The 18,489-nt window shown below is 38.9% G+C and overlaps 1 protein-coding gene across 3 annotated transcripts in view; it reads right to left on the minus strand.

Annotated features, from left to right (window-relative positions):
- Positions 1-18,282, minus strand: part of top2b (DNA topoisomerase II beta) — a 178,050-nt gene extending 159,768 nt beyond the window's left edge. For all 3 annotated transcript variants that reach the window (XM_088404453.1, XM_088404452.1, XM_088404451.1), the window contains exon 1: positions 17,833-18,282. In XM_088404453.1, coding sequence (XP_088260579.1) covers positions 17,833-17,877 — 45 coding nt within the window. In that variant the 5' untranslated portion in view covers positions 17,878-18,282. The remainder of the gene's footprint in view (positions 1-17,832) is intronic.
- Positions 18,283-18,489: the final 207 nt, after the last annotated feature.

The following is an 18,489-nucleotide window of genomic DNA, read 5'->3' on the forward strand; positions in this document are numbered from 1 at the left end:
TCAAAAAGAGGTGGCAGAACCACCTCTGGCCCTGTATATCGCTGGCATATATCATCTCATGATTCAATCAATTTCATAGTCCAAACCCCCAACAAAATCCATACCATTGGTCAGTCACATTGTAAGTGCATTATTTTTGACCATTTCACCATTCTTGACTCTTGAAAATGGCTTAATTTATTTGATGATACAATTGAATAAATGCTGTTTTGAGGGTACCAAAAAGTTATAATTTATGTTAATCAGTGAAAGGCCGCAAATGCTGTGAATGATTAGAATGTAAGTATAAGTACAATTGGCTTAAATTTTTCACTAGTGGCCTGGTTGGGCTACTTGCACTGAACTGCAGTTGGCCCGACATTCCAAATATATATATATATATATATATATATATATATATATATATATATATATATATATATATATATATATATATATATATATATATATATATATAAAGTCTAATTTAAATATTACATTTGACATAGTTTAGAGGCCCAAATAAGTCCATAAGTCATAACAACATTTTTTATGCATACCCAGTTTTTACACAATGGCAGTTTTCTGAATCAAACTAAATTCTTGTCATTTTGTCCAAAATATGGCTTTTCCTTTGAAATGTGATAACTAAGTCATTTCTGAATATTTTTTCAATTTCAGTACCATTAGACCTACCTATACATATATATACTGTAGTTTGTTTTTTGTTATGATGCCCCCTGTGGACAATAATAGCAGTATTATGCTAACAGCAATACTAATGATGCTACATAAGCTATATATAAATCAAACTAAAATATTTTGGGTGACATAATTACATCCTTGGATAAGTCAAGGTCGTAACAATAGATTTTTTTTTTAGAACAAGAAGGTGAAAAAGTGACAATAACTGATTTAATGACAGAATTTATGGTTAACAATATGCAGAATTCCTGAACACAAAACACCGGTTACTGAAACGGACTATTACTAATTAAACACCAAAACTACTTTTCCCCCCATTTAACATTTCATGCAATGGGTCTTCATGTGGTTTTTGCAAATGTAAGTTCCACATTTTGCACAGATGTTTGATGCCCGAAGTGGCTTTGTGCAAAGATCAAATTGTTTACGCTTAGACAGAAGTCCAGCACTAGGACCATGTTTCTCACCCTCTATTTCCATATTGTTGACTTGCCATGTTGCAATGAAGCTTTGATCTTGTTGGCTTTGTCATTGCTGATTTGGGCAGTGTTGTACAGTTTTGTGATTGCATATGAAAATGCAAAATAGTGATTGTCGCGTGAACAAAGACCTCCAAAATGTCCAGAAACAATGAGAGTAAAGAAATGCAAACACTCACCTTGTGAGAGTTGACATTCAAACAATAACAGTAAACAAGTGCTTTTTTTTTATTTTTTTTTTTTTTTTACATTTGGCTTGTACACGCGTGCAAAATTGCAAATATGCATGCCCAAATTGACTGAAAGTGGGGGAGGGGGGGGGGGGGGCTGTGTAGCGGTGTCTCGGACCATGTCTCTCACCCAGTAGGCATGTTGCAATTAAGCTTTGATGCTTTGAACCTGTTGGCTTTGTCATTGCTGGTTTGGACAGTGTTGTACAGTTTTGTGATGGCATGTGAAAATGCAAAATAGTGATTGTCGCGAGGACAAAGACCCCCAAAATGCCCAGAACCGGTGAAAGTAAAGAAATTCAAACACCTACCCAGCAATAACAATAAACAAGTGCTTTTCTTTTTTTTGCATTTGCGGGCTACTGCATGCCCCAATAGACTGAAAGTGAGCTCAGACACATTCACACCAAATTGTGATGCCAAACGTTTTTATCGCATTCATTTTTGACCAATCTGCAGCGGGCTTCACAAGCAAATTTATGCATTTGGCTTATGGCACCCTCTAGTGGCTTTTCAGTGTTAAGACGCTCAACACACAAATTCCTCTATTTCCATAGTGTTGACTCGCCAAAGAAGCGATTGCATCAGTAATTACGGAAAATGCATTATAACACATCAAGTTTACAGCATATAAATAAAAGATGATTTATAATGGGAGTCAATGAGCCAGAAAATGGCATTATAACAAGAATTTAGTGTGAATCTCCCCAACCTGTTTGCAATAGGTTAGAAATTGCAGCATAGTCCCATTTTGAACTTCATGTTTTTACTATCCTGGGGAAATATTAGCTCCCTAGTGTACAGTCTTCCCTCGTTTATCGCGGGAGTTACGTTCCAAAAATAACACGCCCAAAGTGAAATCCGTGAAGTAGCCAGCTTTATATTTTTTTATTATTTTTAAATGCAGTACTAAACTATAGAGTAAAACATGAAATCAAAACCTGTTTTAAAGCCCCAAATTTGTTTAAGACAATCACTTTAATGTAGTCGTACAAAGTTGGAAACATTGTCACTTGCGTATTTCACAGTCCCAGCTATGCGTCTTCGTCCTGAACCCGCAAGTTGTTATGAGTATTGTTGAGCTCTTTCTTTCTCTGAGCAAGAAGATTTTTATAAACGGATATGCCCGGACATCGGATTAAAGTGAAGCCTCTTATATCATAACAATACACTTGAAATTTCAATTTATTACAAAACAAATCTAGGTAAAAGTCAGATTTCCAAAGCTGTGCATTTCTCCATTGCTCTCTATGTAGGCACACAGACCGGGCGTGTGCGTTTGCTCTCGGCACGCCTACGAGTCACGTGATCGGCTCCCAGAGACCAAGCTGTCAGTCAATGTGCCTACTGGCACGTTTGCAACCTGTGCGCTGAGCTGAGCGCACTCGGACACAGGAGAGACACAGGAGAGACGAAAGCAAGCTTTTGGATCCTCTTGCCTTTTGTAATAAATTGACAAGTGAAAAACCAATAGAGTACAGCGTCAATATTTTATTTCGAGGCAACAGTAAAGCCCCTGAGCCAATCAGGATTCAAAGCACAATGCGCTGTAATTAATTTCCACACTGTAAAAAATCCATGAAGCAGCGAACCCGTGAAAGATGAAATGCGATACAGCGAGGGATTACTGTATTTTTTCCAATGCAAAAAGCATTTGATGAAACAGAAAAAAATGAAAAAAGCCAGAATTTGGACGAATAACGTCGACTAAATTGATTAGTTATATCCACTACTTACTCAATCTAAGGCATTTTTCTCTGCAAACCTTCGTGTGTGGAAAAACGCGATAATTCATAAATAATTTTAGAATGAAACAATGCAAGGAAGTATGATGTTCAAAGAAAAAACTAAAAGAAAAAACAACTTCTAAAAAGTCAATTTAAATCATCTGCACGTGCTAGATCTGGGAATTGAACCCACAGTAGAAATAGAAAAGTGACATTGCAAAGTGCTAACATTTAGGCTAAACAGCTGGATGCAAAGGGTTATAGATTGCGGTAAACAAAAGGCACAGAAAGCAAAACTGCCGAAAAGACGTTTTATTTACAAGTGTGACATAATAATTTTGGTCCCAAAAATCTAATCAAATTAGATCTTTGATCATGCAATCATGGATAACTGCAGCAATGAATAGGGTTGGGCATCAAGAATAGAGAATCTAATGAAGCTGGGGCTATCATTCCGTTTCTCACGAGATCATTAATATTTTAAAAATGACAGAGCTGCAATACAGTGGGCCCCCATGTTACGAGATTAAGGCGAATTTGGCGTATGATGGGCAATCCAAACCTATCTTAAATAGCTAATGGATTTAGATCCCCAGGTAAAAACATCAAAATTGTACATACATATTAAAAATTGGTATCAAAATAGTATCGTAAGTGCTACATATATACTGTATAATATACATGTATACATTCAGAAAACATCATAAATAAAAAATATAGAAAGGATTTATTACCTTTCTATAGTGCTGCTTGTTATGCCGATATTCCCTAATAAGGGTTATCTCCAGCATCATTTCCATATAAATCATCTTCTTACTTCCCAAATGGATTAATTCAAAGTTGAAAGGGTTAGCCATGGGTCCCTTTCAACTTTGAATTAATCCATTTTGAAACAAGTGAGGCCGCCCAATAGCAGACCACCATCTCCGTGAGGAGACGCCGACAAATAGCAGACCAGAATTGTACTGACGCGTTGCAGGGACGGCAAAAGAAAATAAGTGTAATTACCTAAAAACACCTGCAGATAGAGACGAAACAAATACAGCCAAGCCCCTAGGTTCACAACTGTTGTTTTGGGGGAAAAAACGGGAAAATATCATAAAGAGAGGATAAAAAAACTCAGTATTCCACATCACAACATGAAAATAACGTAAGTTGGGGACATTGTAACATGGGGGTCCATTGTATTATCCGCCGCTCTTGGTAGGCCCCACTTTCCATCAGGTTTGTTTCCAGCGCCGGCGCCTGGTGGACAACTTAGTCTATGGGCCAGAGCCCCCCCCCAAAAAAATCACATATCGGTACCACCTGAGGTGGCTAAATCTATTATTGATTTTTGTAATCGTCAATGTCTGAGGGACATAATTTGGTATGATAGCACTCTCTAAGTGGTAGCTTTGTTATATTTTTGCAGGCCTTTATACCCATGCCCAGTACTTCTCACAATACATGCTTATGTATAGGTATAGGTGTATTAAAATATGTGGGATGATGGAATATGTCTTAATCTAATTTACATCATACGTTGATAGCGTAGGCATGCAGAAAAAATACAGTTTAGATAAATAATTTAGTTTTCCACATATTACACAGGCCAAAATGTATGTCGTACACATTTTCACCCATATTACAAAGTATTACATTGAGGCAGAAGACTGAAGGACGGTGGATCAAATCCCAACTTTTGCTAAATCATATCAAGAGTATGAGTGCTCAGAAAATGTATGGGTTTGATAGTTGAATTCACTTAACTGCTATTTTATACCGTATTGACTAATAACTAATATTCGTCCATTGAAAATCAATGGATTTCTATGTAACTGAAAATTCATTACAGAACCAATCAATGGAGGAACTTGGGAGATGCAATATATCACATCTAGATTTATTTCCTGAGCATTCTAAAGTACAACCATAGACTATTAGAATATTAAGAGGGTATTGGTGTTTGCCGTGCCAATGTGTGGAAGCACTTTTGTAAGGTTGCAGTGCAATGGCTGTTGTACCAAAAGCGGATAACACAATGATATTTTGCTATACGGCTGGTAAATGAGGGGAGTCTTGATTGATTTGATTTATTTTATGACTCAGATGTGTGAGAATTAATAAGGACATGACTAATTAAAACTACTACCACTTGCTACTTGTGACTGCTTTTGTGAAATAATTAGATCAGACATGTCCAAAGTCCGGCCCGTGGTCAATTTCCATCGCAAATCTTAAACACTGAAATGTATTTACATTAATTGCGATTATATGTAAAGAATGCCTGCCAAGGTAAGGCCCCCTACATTTTTAACACACCAAATCTGGCCCACTTTGCAAAAAGTTTGGACACCCCTGAATTAGATAAAATAAACCGTGCTGCCTACATACGGCTATGCCTCCCAACATCAATCAATTTGTCTGCTCTAAACTACTGTCAATAAATTCTAAGCTGTGGATTTCCACAAAAGAATCGAATAAATTGAGGTATTAGCCTGTAATATAAGGACAACCAGACTGCTGATGGAACCAAGGGTTTCAGCTTAAAAGCTGCTGCAGTCACCTGATACTATCTTGACTTCAGAAAACAAAAGTCAGTATCTGGCTAATAAGGAGCATGGTAGGGAATGAATCCCCTGAGGTTTTCAGCCATCAAGAGCTACAAAGGCCCAGGATACAGAAGGATAGGGCTGATGTGAATGCATTTGTAGAGATTATGGAGGGAAGCTTTTGTGAAGATCCCATGACTTGTAAGATGTGGGCGGAGCTTCAAATTATTTTGAATATTTCCTTCGCCAAGAAGAACAAAAACCTTAATAACTCAGCTGTTTAAGCTTCAAACCATGTGAAACTTTTGCAGGGACTTCAAAAGTCATGCCCTTATTCAGCTATGTGATAATTATCCAAATCATTTACAGCGCCACCTAGTGGCGGACAAAAATCTCATTTTTTACACTTTCATGTACTGTGCAATGTCTGTTTGACTACATGAACTAAAAAATGGTCAGAAAAGCTATGACACAGTGGAAAATGAAGGTTCTCAACTTTTATGACTTTTCAATAAAAGGCGTTGCCTGTTTGCCAACTCAAAGTCTGATTTCTCACCAAAACGGTAAAAGTTGCTGTAATTGGACCAAGATGATCTGATATTTGCAAAACTTTGTATATGGGAGGGGTGTCCAATGTGAAACACACCGACAAGCATATTTTTTATCATAGTTTGAGCGCCACCTAGTGGCAGCAAAAAATATAGCAATTCCTTAACGTTTTTATGTACTATGCTGAGCCCCTTAAAGTTATATCCCTTATAAAATGTCTGAAAAGCCATTGGCCACGCCTAATGCCCTCCACCAAATAGTACGATGTTTCGATAATAGGCGTGGCCGATACGACAGTGTAAAGTCACACAACTGTAACGATAAAACCTGCAGTAACTCAACCCACATTAGCCCACCTCTAAATTTTACAAATTTGATAAGAGTCCTGCACTGAAGTCATCTACAACTAATTTTTCATCGTTCATAGTCCTTGTTCATACCCCGAACTGCTCATACCCCAACATGCACAGGTCTGCGAGGGCCCTTTAGAGCTGCTTGCAGCTCTAGTTATTATTATTATTAGGGCCCGAGCAGCTACCGCTTATTATTATTATTATTATTTACTGTGCAGCGCTTTTCCATTTTTGAGGGCCTAAACATGCACGAAAAGTCAAATATCATTAAAATTGGTCAGAATATCATTAAGACATGGAATATTAAGGTTTTAAAATTTTACGACTTTTCGATAATGGGCGTGGTCTGCACGCCACCTCAAAGTCAGATGACTCGCCAAAACGAAAAAAGTGGCTGTAATTGGCCCCAAAATGGCCTTATGAGTGGAAAATAGCCTTGCACTCCCGGCCCGTTTGACCTAGAGCTACAAAAATTTGTAGCCTTATGTAGGACCTCGAGCCCTACAAAAAAGTCAGCACGAGCCATATGCTCAGATGTACAGAAAGAGAGTTATGAATTTTTGAATGTGCACTTTTGGCCCGTTTTTGCTCATTTGCAGGTCCCGAACTGCTCCTTTTTACTCCCAAACGTTTAACCTGATCGACTTCAAATTTGCTGTGATGTTTTATCTGACTGTGAGGCACAATTGTTCAAATTTTTGTGATGATCCGCCATCAAATATGTTTGGGGCGGGGCTTTATATTATGCCTTTGATGATTACTTTGCCACATGTGAAACAAACCTTTATAACTCAGCTTTACAAGCTTGGAAAAAATCTGAAACTTCACACACATGGAGACTCAAGCCCTTAACACAAGTGTTTAAAATAATCTTCAATTGCTTATAAGGCCATCTAGTGGCAAACAAAAATGTCAGTCTGATGTCTCGCGAAAACGAACAAAGTTGCTCTATTTGGACCCAGATGGTCTTTTCTTTTCTAAACTTGATATATTTGATGGGTTTCCAATGCGGAATACACCTATCAATGTATTTTTTGTCATAGTACGAGCGCCACCTAGTGGCAGCCAAAAATATAGCATTTTTTAAACATTTTTATGTGTTTAGCTGAGCCCTTTGAAGTAATATCGCTGAAATTAAGTCTGAAAAGCCTCTAAACAGCCCTGCTGACCTCCACCAAATTTTACGAAGTTTCGATAATGGGCGTGGCCTCTACGACCATTTTCATTCCGAAGTTTTATCTGTCCAGTAAAAGTTGCTGTAATTTGACCCAGATGATCTGATCTTCTCACATTTTCACACATTGGATGAAAATATTCTCTTGAACATATCGACAAAAATATATTCCAGTTTAAAGCTAGCGCCACCTAGTGGCTGCAAAAAATGTCATAAGTCGAAAAAATACAGTCAATCCTGTTTGGTTTGACCTAAAGCTATGAAACTTTGTAGGCAAATGAAGGACTGTAAGACCTACAAAAAAGTCAATAAAAGTGATTTGCTAGGATGTACAGAAAAATTGTTATGAATTTTTTTAATGTGCAGTTTTGACCCATTCTTAGACATTAGCTGGTCTCAAACGAGTGCCTTTTTCTCTTAAACGATTCACCCCATTACCTTCAGGTTTGGCATGAATCATTATCCAACTGAGGGGCACACACAGTCCAAATATCATGAATATCTCATAACATATAAGATGGGGTGGAGCTTCAAATTATGTTTGATATTTCCTTCGCCAAGAGGGACAAAAACCTTAATAACTCGCTGTTTCAGCTTCAAACCATGTGAAACTCTGCAGGGACTTCAAAAGTCATGCCCTTATTCAGCTATGTGATAATTATCCAAATCATTTACAGCGCCACCTAGTGGCGGACAAAAATCTCATTTTTTACACTTTCATGTACTGTGCAATGCCTGTTTGACTAAATGAACTCAAAAGTGGTCAGAAAAGCTATGACACAGTGGAAAATGAAGGTTCTCAACTTTTATGACTTTTCCATAGAGGCCCTGGCCTCTATGCCAACTCAAAGTCCCGATTTCTCGCCAAAACGGTAAAAGTTGCTGTAATTGGACCTAGATGATCTGATATTTGCAAACTTCGTATATGGGATGGGTGTCCAATGTGAAACACACCTATAAGCCTATTTTTTTATCATAGTACAAGCGCCACCTAGTGGCAGCAAAAAAATATAGCAATTCCTTAACATTTTTATGTACTCTGCTGAGCTCCTTGAAGTGATATCCCTTAATGTCTGAAAATTCATTGGCCACGCCTAATGCCTTCCACCAAATGGTACGATGTTTCGATAATGGGCGTGGCCGATACGACAGTGTAAAGTCACACAACTGTAACGATAAAAGCTGGAGTAACTCAACCCACATTATCCCACTCTAATTTTTACAAACTTGACAAGAGTCCTGCACTGAAGTGATCTACAACTAATTTTTCATCGTTCATAGTCCTTGTTCATACCCTGACCTGTTCATACCCAAGGTGCACAGGTCTGCGAGGGCCCTTGATAGCTGCTTGCAGCTCTAGTCTGCATGTGTTGTTGTTATTGTTGTTGCCATAGTTGTGAGAATTGTCATTATTGCTAAAGTTGATTTTGTTGTTGGTGTTGTTCTTTAAAGTGGAAAATATTATAAATTGGGAAATTGAGACAGACCACTGAATTTGTTACAACAAAGCTGAAGAAAAACTTCAAATAGCAAAATCGATAAAAGAGAAAAGGTTGGATAAGGAAATAGCACCAGCCATTAAATGACCTGTAGAGAAAATAAAACACATGTAGACACCAAACAAAGCTGCTTGGGAGGATTGCAGATAATGGGAGAAAGCAAGGGCGTGGAGAGCAGGGGTGGCAACCAGTGGCCTCTGCCTCCCTTTTCACCGCAACTGCGACTTATTTTGGAATGTATCCTCCACTTTCTGAAAACAGGAATATGACTGTTCTCTGTCATCCACACCTGTATAGAAAATTGCGTAGATACGTAATAGGGAGTTGTATTTCATCATCCAAGTAGCAAACCCTGCATAAAAAGGTGAAGGAGACAGAAAATCCAGAATTATTTTTGTTTGCAGGCCCTGCCCAAAAGACAGGTACATAAAAGCGGAGGAAAGCCTGGCACCTTACAAAATATTAATCAAGAATGTAGAAGAGTGATGCCTTATAGTAATTGTTTGGATGGATTAGCATGATAGTATCAAATTTTACAGTAAAATAGATTCAACTGTGCAAAAGGAGGATGAAAAGGAGGATTATATGTTAATTGTTTTATATAGTATAGTTTGCGAGAGTTTTCTAAAAAGAAAAATCACTTTATGTTAGATAATGGATAAACAGGCTGAACACATTGACAGCAGCTGAAAAAAATGCAAGACGAAATGGAATTATACTCCAAATAAAAATGTAGACGTGAGTGAACTCCAACACTCAGAGATTAAATAAATTGACTATTCAGCTGAGTGGAGTAGTAGAAAAAAGGTAGAAGAAGGTAGGGAAGAAAACAGACATTCTAGTGTGATGGGGAAGAAGAAGTGCATTGTGTTGGAAACAGCAATTGTGGTAGAGGAAAAGAAGGTTATAAGAGAGAGTTAAAAGACAAAATTGAATGCATAGAATTTTGGAGTTGTGTCAAGAAAGATGTTGGGCAAGTGAAAACAAATGGAAGAAGGTTGGCAGAACTAATGAGATAAGGATGGCAGAATTGTTAGTGATAGATAAGAGGAGGCCGTTGTAGAGGCCCGAAAATCACAGACCAAAAGAAAAATAATGTCATTTTGAGGCTGTGTAATTATTGTAGCACATAGATTCCAAAATTATTTTGAATTGACTAGGCCACTGTCTGATATCATTTATGAAAAAGCTGACGATGCATTTGAGAGTGTGTAATTGGAATTAATTAATTCATCCGTATTGGCACTACCTAATTACAGGCAAACCATTCGAGCAAAGAGTGACAGCTAAACAGGGATTCATTTCATCAGTTTTGTTGCAGAAGTATGGCGGGAAACTGAGGCCAGTTGAATTTTATACGAAAGAATTGGACGCAGTTGCTGAGCCAACCCCTGAAGGTGTTCAGGTGATGCCGGCCGCAGCATTGGCAGTGGAGGCTTCAGCGGAGGTTGTGTTGTTTCATCCCTCACGTTGAGGGTTCTCTATGTATTTATTTTGTTGCTGGAACCAAAAACAAAAAAAAAACTAGAGCTGCAAGCAGCTATAAAGGGCCCTCGCAAACCTGTGCACGTTGGGGTATGAACAGGTCGGGGTATGAACAAGGACTATGAATGATGAAAAATTAGTTGTAGATCCCTTCAGTGCAGGACTCTTACCAAATATGTAAAATTTAGACAAGGTGGGACAATGTGGGTGGAGTAACTGCAGCTTTTATTGTTCCAATTTTGTGACTTTCAATGCCATATAGGCCACACCCACTGTCGAAACATCGTACTGATTTGTGGAGGGCATAAGGCATGGCCACTGGCTTTTCAGAAAACATTTAAGGGATATCACTTCAAGGGGCTCAGCAGAGTACATAAAAACATTAAGGATTTGCTATATTTTTTGCTGCCACTAGGTGGCGCTCGTACTATGATAAAAATCAGACTTGTAGGTGTGTTTCACATTGGACTCCCATCCCATATATGAAGTTTTAAAAATATCAGATCGTCTAGGTCCAATTACAGCAACTTTTACCGTTTTAGCGAGACATCGGACTTTGAGTTTACATAGAGGCCACGCCCTTTATTGAAAAGTAATAAAAATTGAGAACCTTAATTGAGAACCAATGTGTCATAGCTTTTCTGACCATTTTTTAGTTAATTTAGTCAAACAGGCATTTCACAGTACATAAAAGTATAAAAAATGAGATTTTTGTCCGCCACTGGGTGGCGCTGTAAATGATTTGAAAGTTTATCACATAGCTGTATTAGGGCATGACTTTTAAATTCCCAGGAAAGTTTCAGATGGTTTTAAGCTGTCACAGCTGAGTTATCAAGGTTTTTGTCACTCTTGGCGAAGGAAATATTAAACATAATTTGAAGCTCCACCCCCACCTTATACATATATATGAGATCTTCATGATATTTAGACTAAGTGTGCCCCTCAGTCGGACAATGATCCATGCCAAAGTTGAAGGTAATGGGGTGAACTGTTTAAGAGAAAAAGGCACTCGTTTGAGACCAGCTAATGTCTAAGAATGGAGCAAAACCGCACATTAAAAAAATTCATATTTTTTCTGTACATCCTAGCACATAACTCTTGTTGACTTTTTTGTAGGTCTTACAGTCTTCCATTTGCCTACAAAGTTTCATAGCTGTAGATCAAACCAAACAGGATTGACTGTGATCTTTCGGCTGATAATATTTTTTGCAGCCACTAGGTGGCGCTAGCTTTAAACTGGAATATATGTTTGTCGATTTGTTAAGGAGAATATTTTCATCCAATGTGTGAAAATGTGAGAAGATCAGATCATCTGGGTCAAATTACAGCAGCTTTTACTGGTCCGATAAAGCCTCGGAATGAAAATGGACGTAGAGGCCACGCCCATTATCGAAACCGTAAAATTTTGTGGAGGTCAGCAAGGCTGTCGAGAGGCTTTTCAGACTTAATTTCAGCAATATTACTTTAAAGGGCTCAGCTACACATAAAAAAAAACCACATAAAAATGTTTAAAAAATGCTATATTTTTGGCTGCCACAAGGTGGCGCTCACCCTATTACAAAAAATACATTGATAGGTGTATTCCGCATTGGAAACCCATTAAATATATGAAGTTTAGAAAAAATAAGACCATCTGGGTCCAAATGCAGCAACTTTGTTCGTTTTGGCGAGACATCAGACTGACATTTTCGTTTGCCACTAGGTGGCCTTATAAGCAATTGAAGAAATTCTTAAACACATGTGTTAAGGGCTTGAGCCTTCATGTGTCTGTGAAGTTTCAGATTTTTCCAAGCTTGTGAAACTGAGTTATAAAGGTTTGTGTCACATGTTGCAAAGTAAACATCAAAGGCATAATATCAAGCCCCGCCCCCAACATATTTGATGGGGGATCTTCACAAAAATTTTTCCAGTTGTGGCTCTCAGTGAGATAAAACACCACAGCAAATTTGAAGTCGATTGGGTCAAGTGTTTGGGAGAAAAAAGGAGCAGTTCGGGACCTGCAAATGAGCAAAAACGGGCCAAAGGTGCACATTCAAAAATTCATAACTCTCTTTCTGTACATCTGAGCATATGGCTTGTGTTGACTTTTTTGTAGGGCTCGAGGTCCTACATAAGGCTACAAATTTTTGTAGCTTTAGGTCAAACGGGCCGGGAGTGAGAGGCTATTTTCCACTCATAAGGCCATTTTGGGGCCAATTACAGCCACTTTTTTCGTTTTGGCGAGTCATCTGACTTTGAGGTGGCGTGCAGACTACGCCCATTATCGAAATGTCGTAAAATTTTAAAACCTTAATATTCCATGTCTTAATGATATTCTGACCAATTTTCATTTGTTTTACTCAAACAGACTGAGCACAATGCATGAAAGTGTAAAAAATAACATTTTAATCAACCACTAGGCGGCGCTAGTAGGTATTTAAAAAAACTTTTTTCAAAGGTGTTAAAGACATAAGTTTCCATGTGTATATGAAGTTTTAGATTTTTTTAAGCTAGTACATCAAAGTTATTAAGGTTTTTGTCCATCTTGGCGAAGGAAAAATTGAACACATAATTTGAAGCCACGCCCCTATCATATATGTCAGCGGATCTGCACCAAATTTTGCCCACTTGTGCCCCTATGTGTGAATATGGACCAGCAAATTTGAAGGCGATTGAGTAAAGCGTTTAGGAGAAACAAGGAGCAGTTTGGGACCTGCAAACGTGCAAAAATGGGCCAAAAATGCACATTCAAAAATTCATAACTCTTTTTCTGTACATCTGAGCACATGGCTCACGCTGACTTTTTTGTAGGTCTCTAGGTCCTACATATGCCTAAAAATTTTCGTAGCTCTAGGTCAAACGGGCCGGGACCAGGTGCACTTTTTCGACCTTAGGTGGCGCTGCAGAGCCATTTTTTTTGCATTGTTTTGGGAAACACAAAAATATCCAATTTTTCACCGGGCCCGACAAATGTGCAAATTTTGGTGACTTTTCGTGCATGTTTAGGCCCTCAAAAATGGAAAAGCGCTGCACAGTAAATAATAATAATAATAATAATAATAATCTGGAGAAAAACAAGAGGGCTCTCGCAGCGGTAGCTGCTCGGGCCCTAATTACACTTTTATCGCCTGCATGACATTTATATTGCACCGCGTTACAGGGACACATTGTAATTGTTAGATGTGGAGCATTAAACCAAGCAACACTTTTGTCCACACCTGTAGACGGCATCCCACATGACTGTGGAAGCCACGTCCAAATTTCCACAAAACCAAGACCTGACCTGACTGACACCCATCTCCCGACTGGAAAAGTTGTTTTTGTTGACGGTTCAGCTAGCAAAGGGGAAGACGGCCGCAACAGGGTGAGATATGTAGTTACTATATATGTGAAAATTTCAAGGAACATCAAAATCAACATGTTCAGTGCAGGCAGCTCAATTGGCCGCGCTGATTAAAGCATGTGAAATATTTGAAAGCAAAGATGTCACAATATGGATAGACAGCGAGTATGGCAAGTGTTTTATCATCTTTGGGTTAACTGTGGCTTCAAAACCATAATAGGAAAAGAAACGACCCAATTACAGCAGGAAACCGATAAGGTAAGCAAAGCAACCAAAAGAAGCAGTCATAGGTATGCCACAGTTGCCAAAGCACAAGACAGCCGCGTTGACACACCACATGATGAACAAGACACACAGACAATCTTGAAATCACAGAAAAAATCAGCTCCCAAACTAGAGCAACAATATTGGCTAAATAAAGGAGCACAACAAGATGTTGATGGAATAAGTAGATTGGCAGTTGGAAAACCATGGTTACAAAAGTTTTGATTTGAATGAGCAGCAAAGTTGACACATGAGCTTTGCCATGTGTCAACAGGGGGGCATTTGTATGATCAGTTGCATATGGGTTCACATTATACTCAACATTTTTTTTTTTGGGTCAATGTTGTGATATCTGTTTTCGGAATAATGCGCAAGTTTATTTGTGACCACTTAGAGGCAAATTTCCAGAACCACCCGAACCATTTCATATGATATATATTGATGATATTGAATTAAATAAGGCATTAGGAAAGCAATATTGCTTCATCATATAAGATGCATTCTTAAAGTGGGTTGAATTATTCCCAACAGCGCATTGTGATGCAAAAACAGTTATCAAAGCATTGTGTGATCAAATCATACTGACATTTGGCATTCTGAGAGTAATTAGAAATAACAATTGATTACATTTTGTGAAAAAGCTATCACAAAAATTGGAGAACTGTTGAATATCAGAAGGGCTTGTTGAAAGAACAAATGGGACAGTCAAAGCCATACTCATAGTAACAATGCAAGCGATAAAGAGACCGCGACCAGATTGCATTCCTACCCGCCACAGGAGTGAGAATTGTTCCACTGAAGGAAAAACGTTATCACCACTTGAATTAGTATATGGAGGACCATACGGACTACCAGATTTAACCGCTGACCAGCCACCCAGTGGATGTTCTATTTAAGTTCACATGAAAATACTGTTTGGCACAAGGGAGATGCATAAGCACAATGACTGGCCAGTGTGTTCTATCCCACAGAATAAATACCCAGGTCCAGATCGAAGACCAGGTGTTCCTCAAGGTGCTGACGACCTCGTTGGGACAGTGAACGCTAAAATGGCCCATTCCAGGTGATCGCAGCGAACACCAACAGCGGTGAAAGTTGAAAGACGCGACAGGTGGATCCACCTGTCGCAGTGCGAGATCCTTCGACCCCCTGTTGACAGGCCTAGCGACGCCAGTCCCTCGAAGTGAGGATCAGCACCCCCAAGTGCACGGACGGTGCACCAAAAAAAGACCACAGAGGGAGAAAGGGTTTTTGTGGTAAACACACAGCTCTCAGGAAAATGGCCTGTCCGCCAGCACTTCTCCGAGCAGCATGCTGCTTGGTGGCACCCTTGTGTCTGGACAACTAACAACGCCTACCTCTCACAGACAGCGGTTGCCCACCTGTGTCATGGGCAACCTCCAGCTCCTGACGGACATCACAGGAACAGTGTTAAACGTTACGTTTATTTAACTGTTGAGAACTCCACCCATAGGTCCAAACGCAACACTGACAAACAATCGCTCCCAATCACCAGACTAACTTCAGTTCATTTTTGTTGCGATTGGCATGCCCTGGAGCATTCCTGACATGGACAAATTGATTGACAAAGCAAATGCAGCGGGTTCGCATTTGCCATAATTGGTGCTCTTTTTCCGGTGACTGTGTACAAACAAACTGAGTTGCGCAATTATTTCAATCATAAAATATACACGTTAACTGATTTCACGGAGGCACCTTTTACGCACACAGCCTCACAATTACATGCTACTTAACTAATAACCATCCAAAACAGACAATCACGGATGCTGTTGGGGTTAGCAGCGCAAGTGACCATGGCCATGGCTGAGTGACGACGATTCAAAAAATATGTTAACCATTCAAGATGCACCTACGGAAAAGATTTTAGACGTAGGATGTTGATATCCCATGGTTTGTGATGTGTATATACATGTGCTGGACCAAAAAGAGCTTTAGCTTTTGCTTGTTTTTCTTTTGTAACAAGCTCTTGCTTGGGAAGGGTTTCTACCATTTTCCCTCAGGGTTTTTGGGTAGTTTTCCTCCCGCTCAAGCCATAGCTTTCGACATCGTTTGATGTGTTTTAATAATGATAATCGGGGGGGGGATATGTGAAGGAAATCATATTATTAGGTTGTTATCATTATGTGCTTATTTCTTGTCTAGAATAGTGTGCATTGCTATCCATCTATGCAGTCTTAGTTCATCTCGCCCCAGTCCTTAGATAAAGTTGTTGAAGCCGTAAAGTGTGAGCCGGGACCTTGGCCCAGCTGTTGGTGGCGCACGGCTGGCTCTTTTTGTTATGTCTTGTAATGTGCAGTGCTTTGCTGAATTTTATTCATTCAGCAGGCAGGGACGCTTGAGCAACGAAAATGCTATTGGCAACGCATGAGTGTGTACGCCAAGCTTTTTTCCCTTTACCCAGGCAGAGAAAAGTCCATCTTGGCTGGTCTGAGTTACTATTTTGCTGTTTAGCAGCAGGGCTTGTCTTAGTCTTCTTTTAAAGATAACCCTGACAACAACCCATGAACTGAATTTTACAATCTTGCTGGAATTGTTTTTATGAATGAGTAATTGAAGAAATGTTTACTTATTTTACAGGAATGCTGCTATTGGTCTGGATGCAAGGACCAACAGCCCCATTGGCTGTCCTGAAACTTTTGGCCTACAAATGTGTACAAATGTGTTTCTTCAAACGTCCTGACTGCTCCTGCCTTTCAAAAAAGTTAAAGTGTACAGAATTGTGTAGGTTACAGACTTGTAGCAATTAGATGGAGGAAGAGGTGGTGGAGGAGAACATAAATGCTGTTTGGATGAATATGATGATCATGATAAGATTGAAATGTGTGACATGCTACTGTTAAAATGATGTGTGATATGTTCTGCTGCAATAAAGTTTCATTCTAGATGTGACATAATGCATTGAGACAAGAAGCAAGCGGGGACTAGTTCTCCCGTGCGTTTTGGAGACAATGTATTTAATTGAATATGTGAGTTTGGAACTACTCCATAAAATTCTATGTTCAAATGAAAGAGATGAGGTACAAAGACTTTAATTAATTAATTAATTAGAAGCATTGAGTTCTACATTTACACATTCATCAGCACGTTGCGTAAGGGGTACTCATGGTGAGACAAAAAGGTTCAAGAATCTATTTAAGACCTAAAGATTGGTAACCACTCCACTACCGTATAATTACACCACATAATTTTACCTTTAAACCTTGGCATGGCACGCTAGCTGAAGGTGGTTGAAAAAAAGTTCTCTAGAAACGCTAATGAAATGTGTTGAGTATATCATGGGATGAATTGTGTTTGCAGACTCGAGTACTTCAAATTTCTGCGGCTACACAAGTGGCTGCTGCCGTTTCGCTAATAAATGTAGACTGCAAACGAAAATAATCGCCATTGCAATTGGAATTAATGAGTTAACCTATAAACCGCGACGCAAACCCGAATTACTTAATAAACCCATACAACCGGATGTCTATGCAATTATCATGAAGAATACAATGTTTTTAGGCGATATATTTACCATCAAATTCGCCATCCCATCGTTTCCTGCAGCGCCGTAGGACATCTTCCTTTGTGATCCTCAAAATGATGCCGTCCGTGAGATGTCTTCAATTACACCGATATTACAACACAGGTCTCAATAACTGCATCGGACCTAATTAGCTCCCGTTTTGTTTATTTTTCCCCCTCACTGGATTTTTTTTTAACTCCAAAATTGTGTAGCGACGGTTGTTTAATCCACAACACAATCGTCCGCGGCCTAAACTTTTAACAAAGATGCTAACCAGGATACGATTATCTCAATGACATATATTGCATGAAAACATTAAATAAGTATAGATAGCAAAACGACGATCAATTAATAAAATGAGAACGTACTAAAATATGCACACTATTTGAAAAATATTTCTTTGTGAACATAAATGAAAATTAGTTAAAAGTAGCATTGGCCGTCCGGTTACGCCATTTACGGAACACACGACCAGTAACAGTAAAGAAAGAGCAACCAATCAAATGTGTTCCTTTTCAAACAGCTCGAGATTTTGCCCAATAGGGTAAGCCTGATGTTTGGCGACCTCGACTTTATTGAGGACACAACAATTTATGAGCGGAAGTTTCTCGGGTCAGCTTTCAGTTTTCAAAATAAGCGATTGTGTATAGCTGCATGCATTTTAGG

This window comes from Hippichthys cyanospilos, chromosome 21 (assembly GCF_059441005.1).
Source record: "Hippichthys cyanospilos isolate Australia breed blue-spotted pipefish chromosome 21, RoL_Hcya_1.0, whole genome shotgun sequence".
NCBI lineage: Eukaryota > Metazoa > Chordata > Actinopteri > Syngnathiformes > Syngnathidae > Hippichthys > Hippichthys cyanospilos.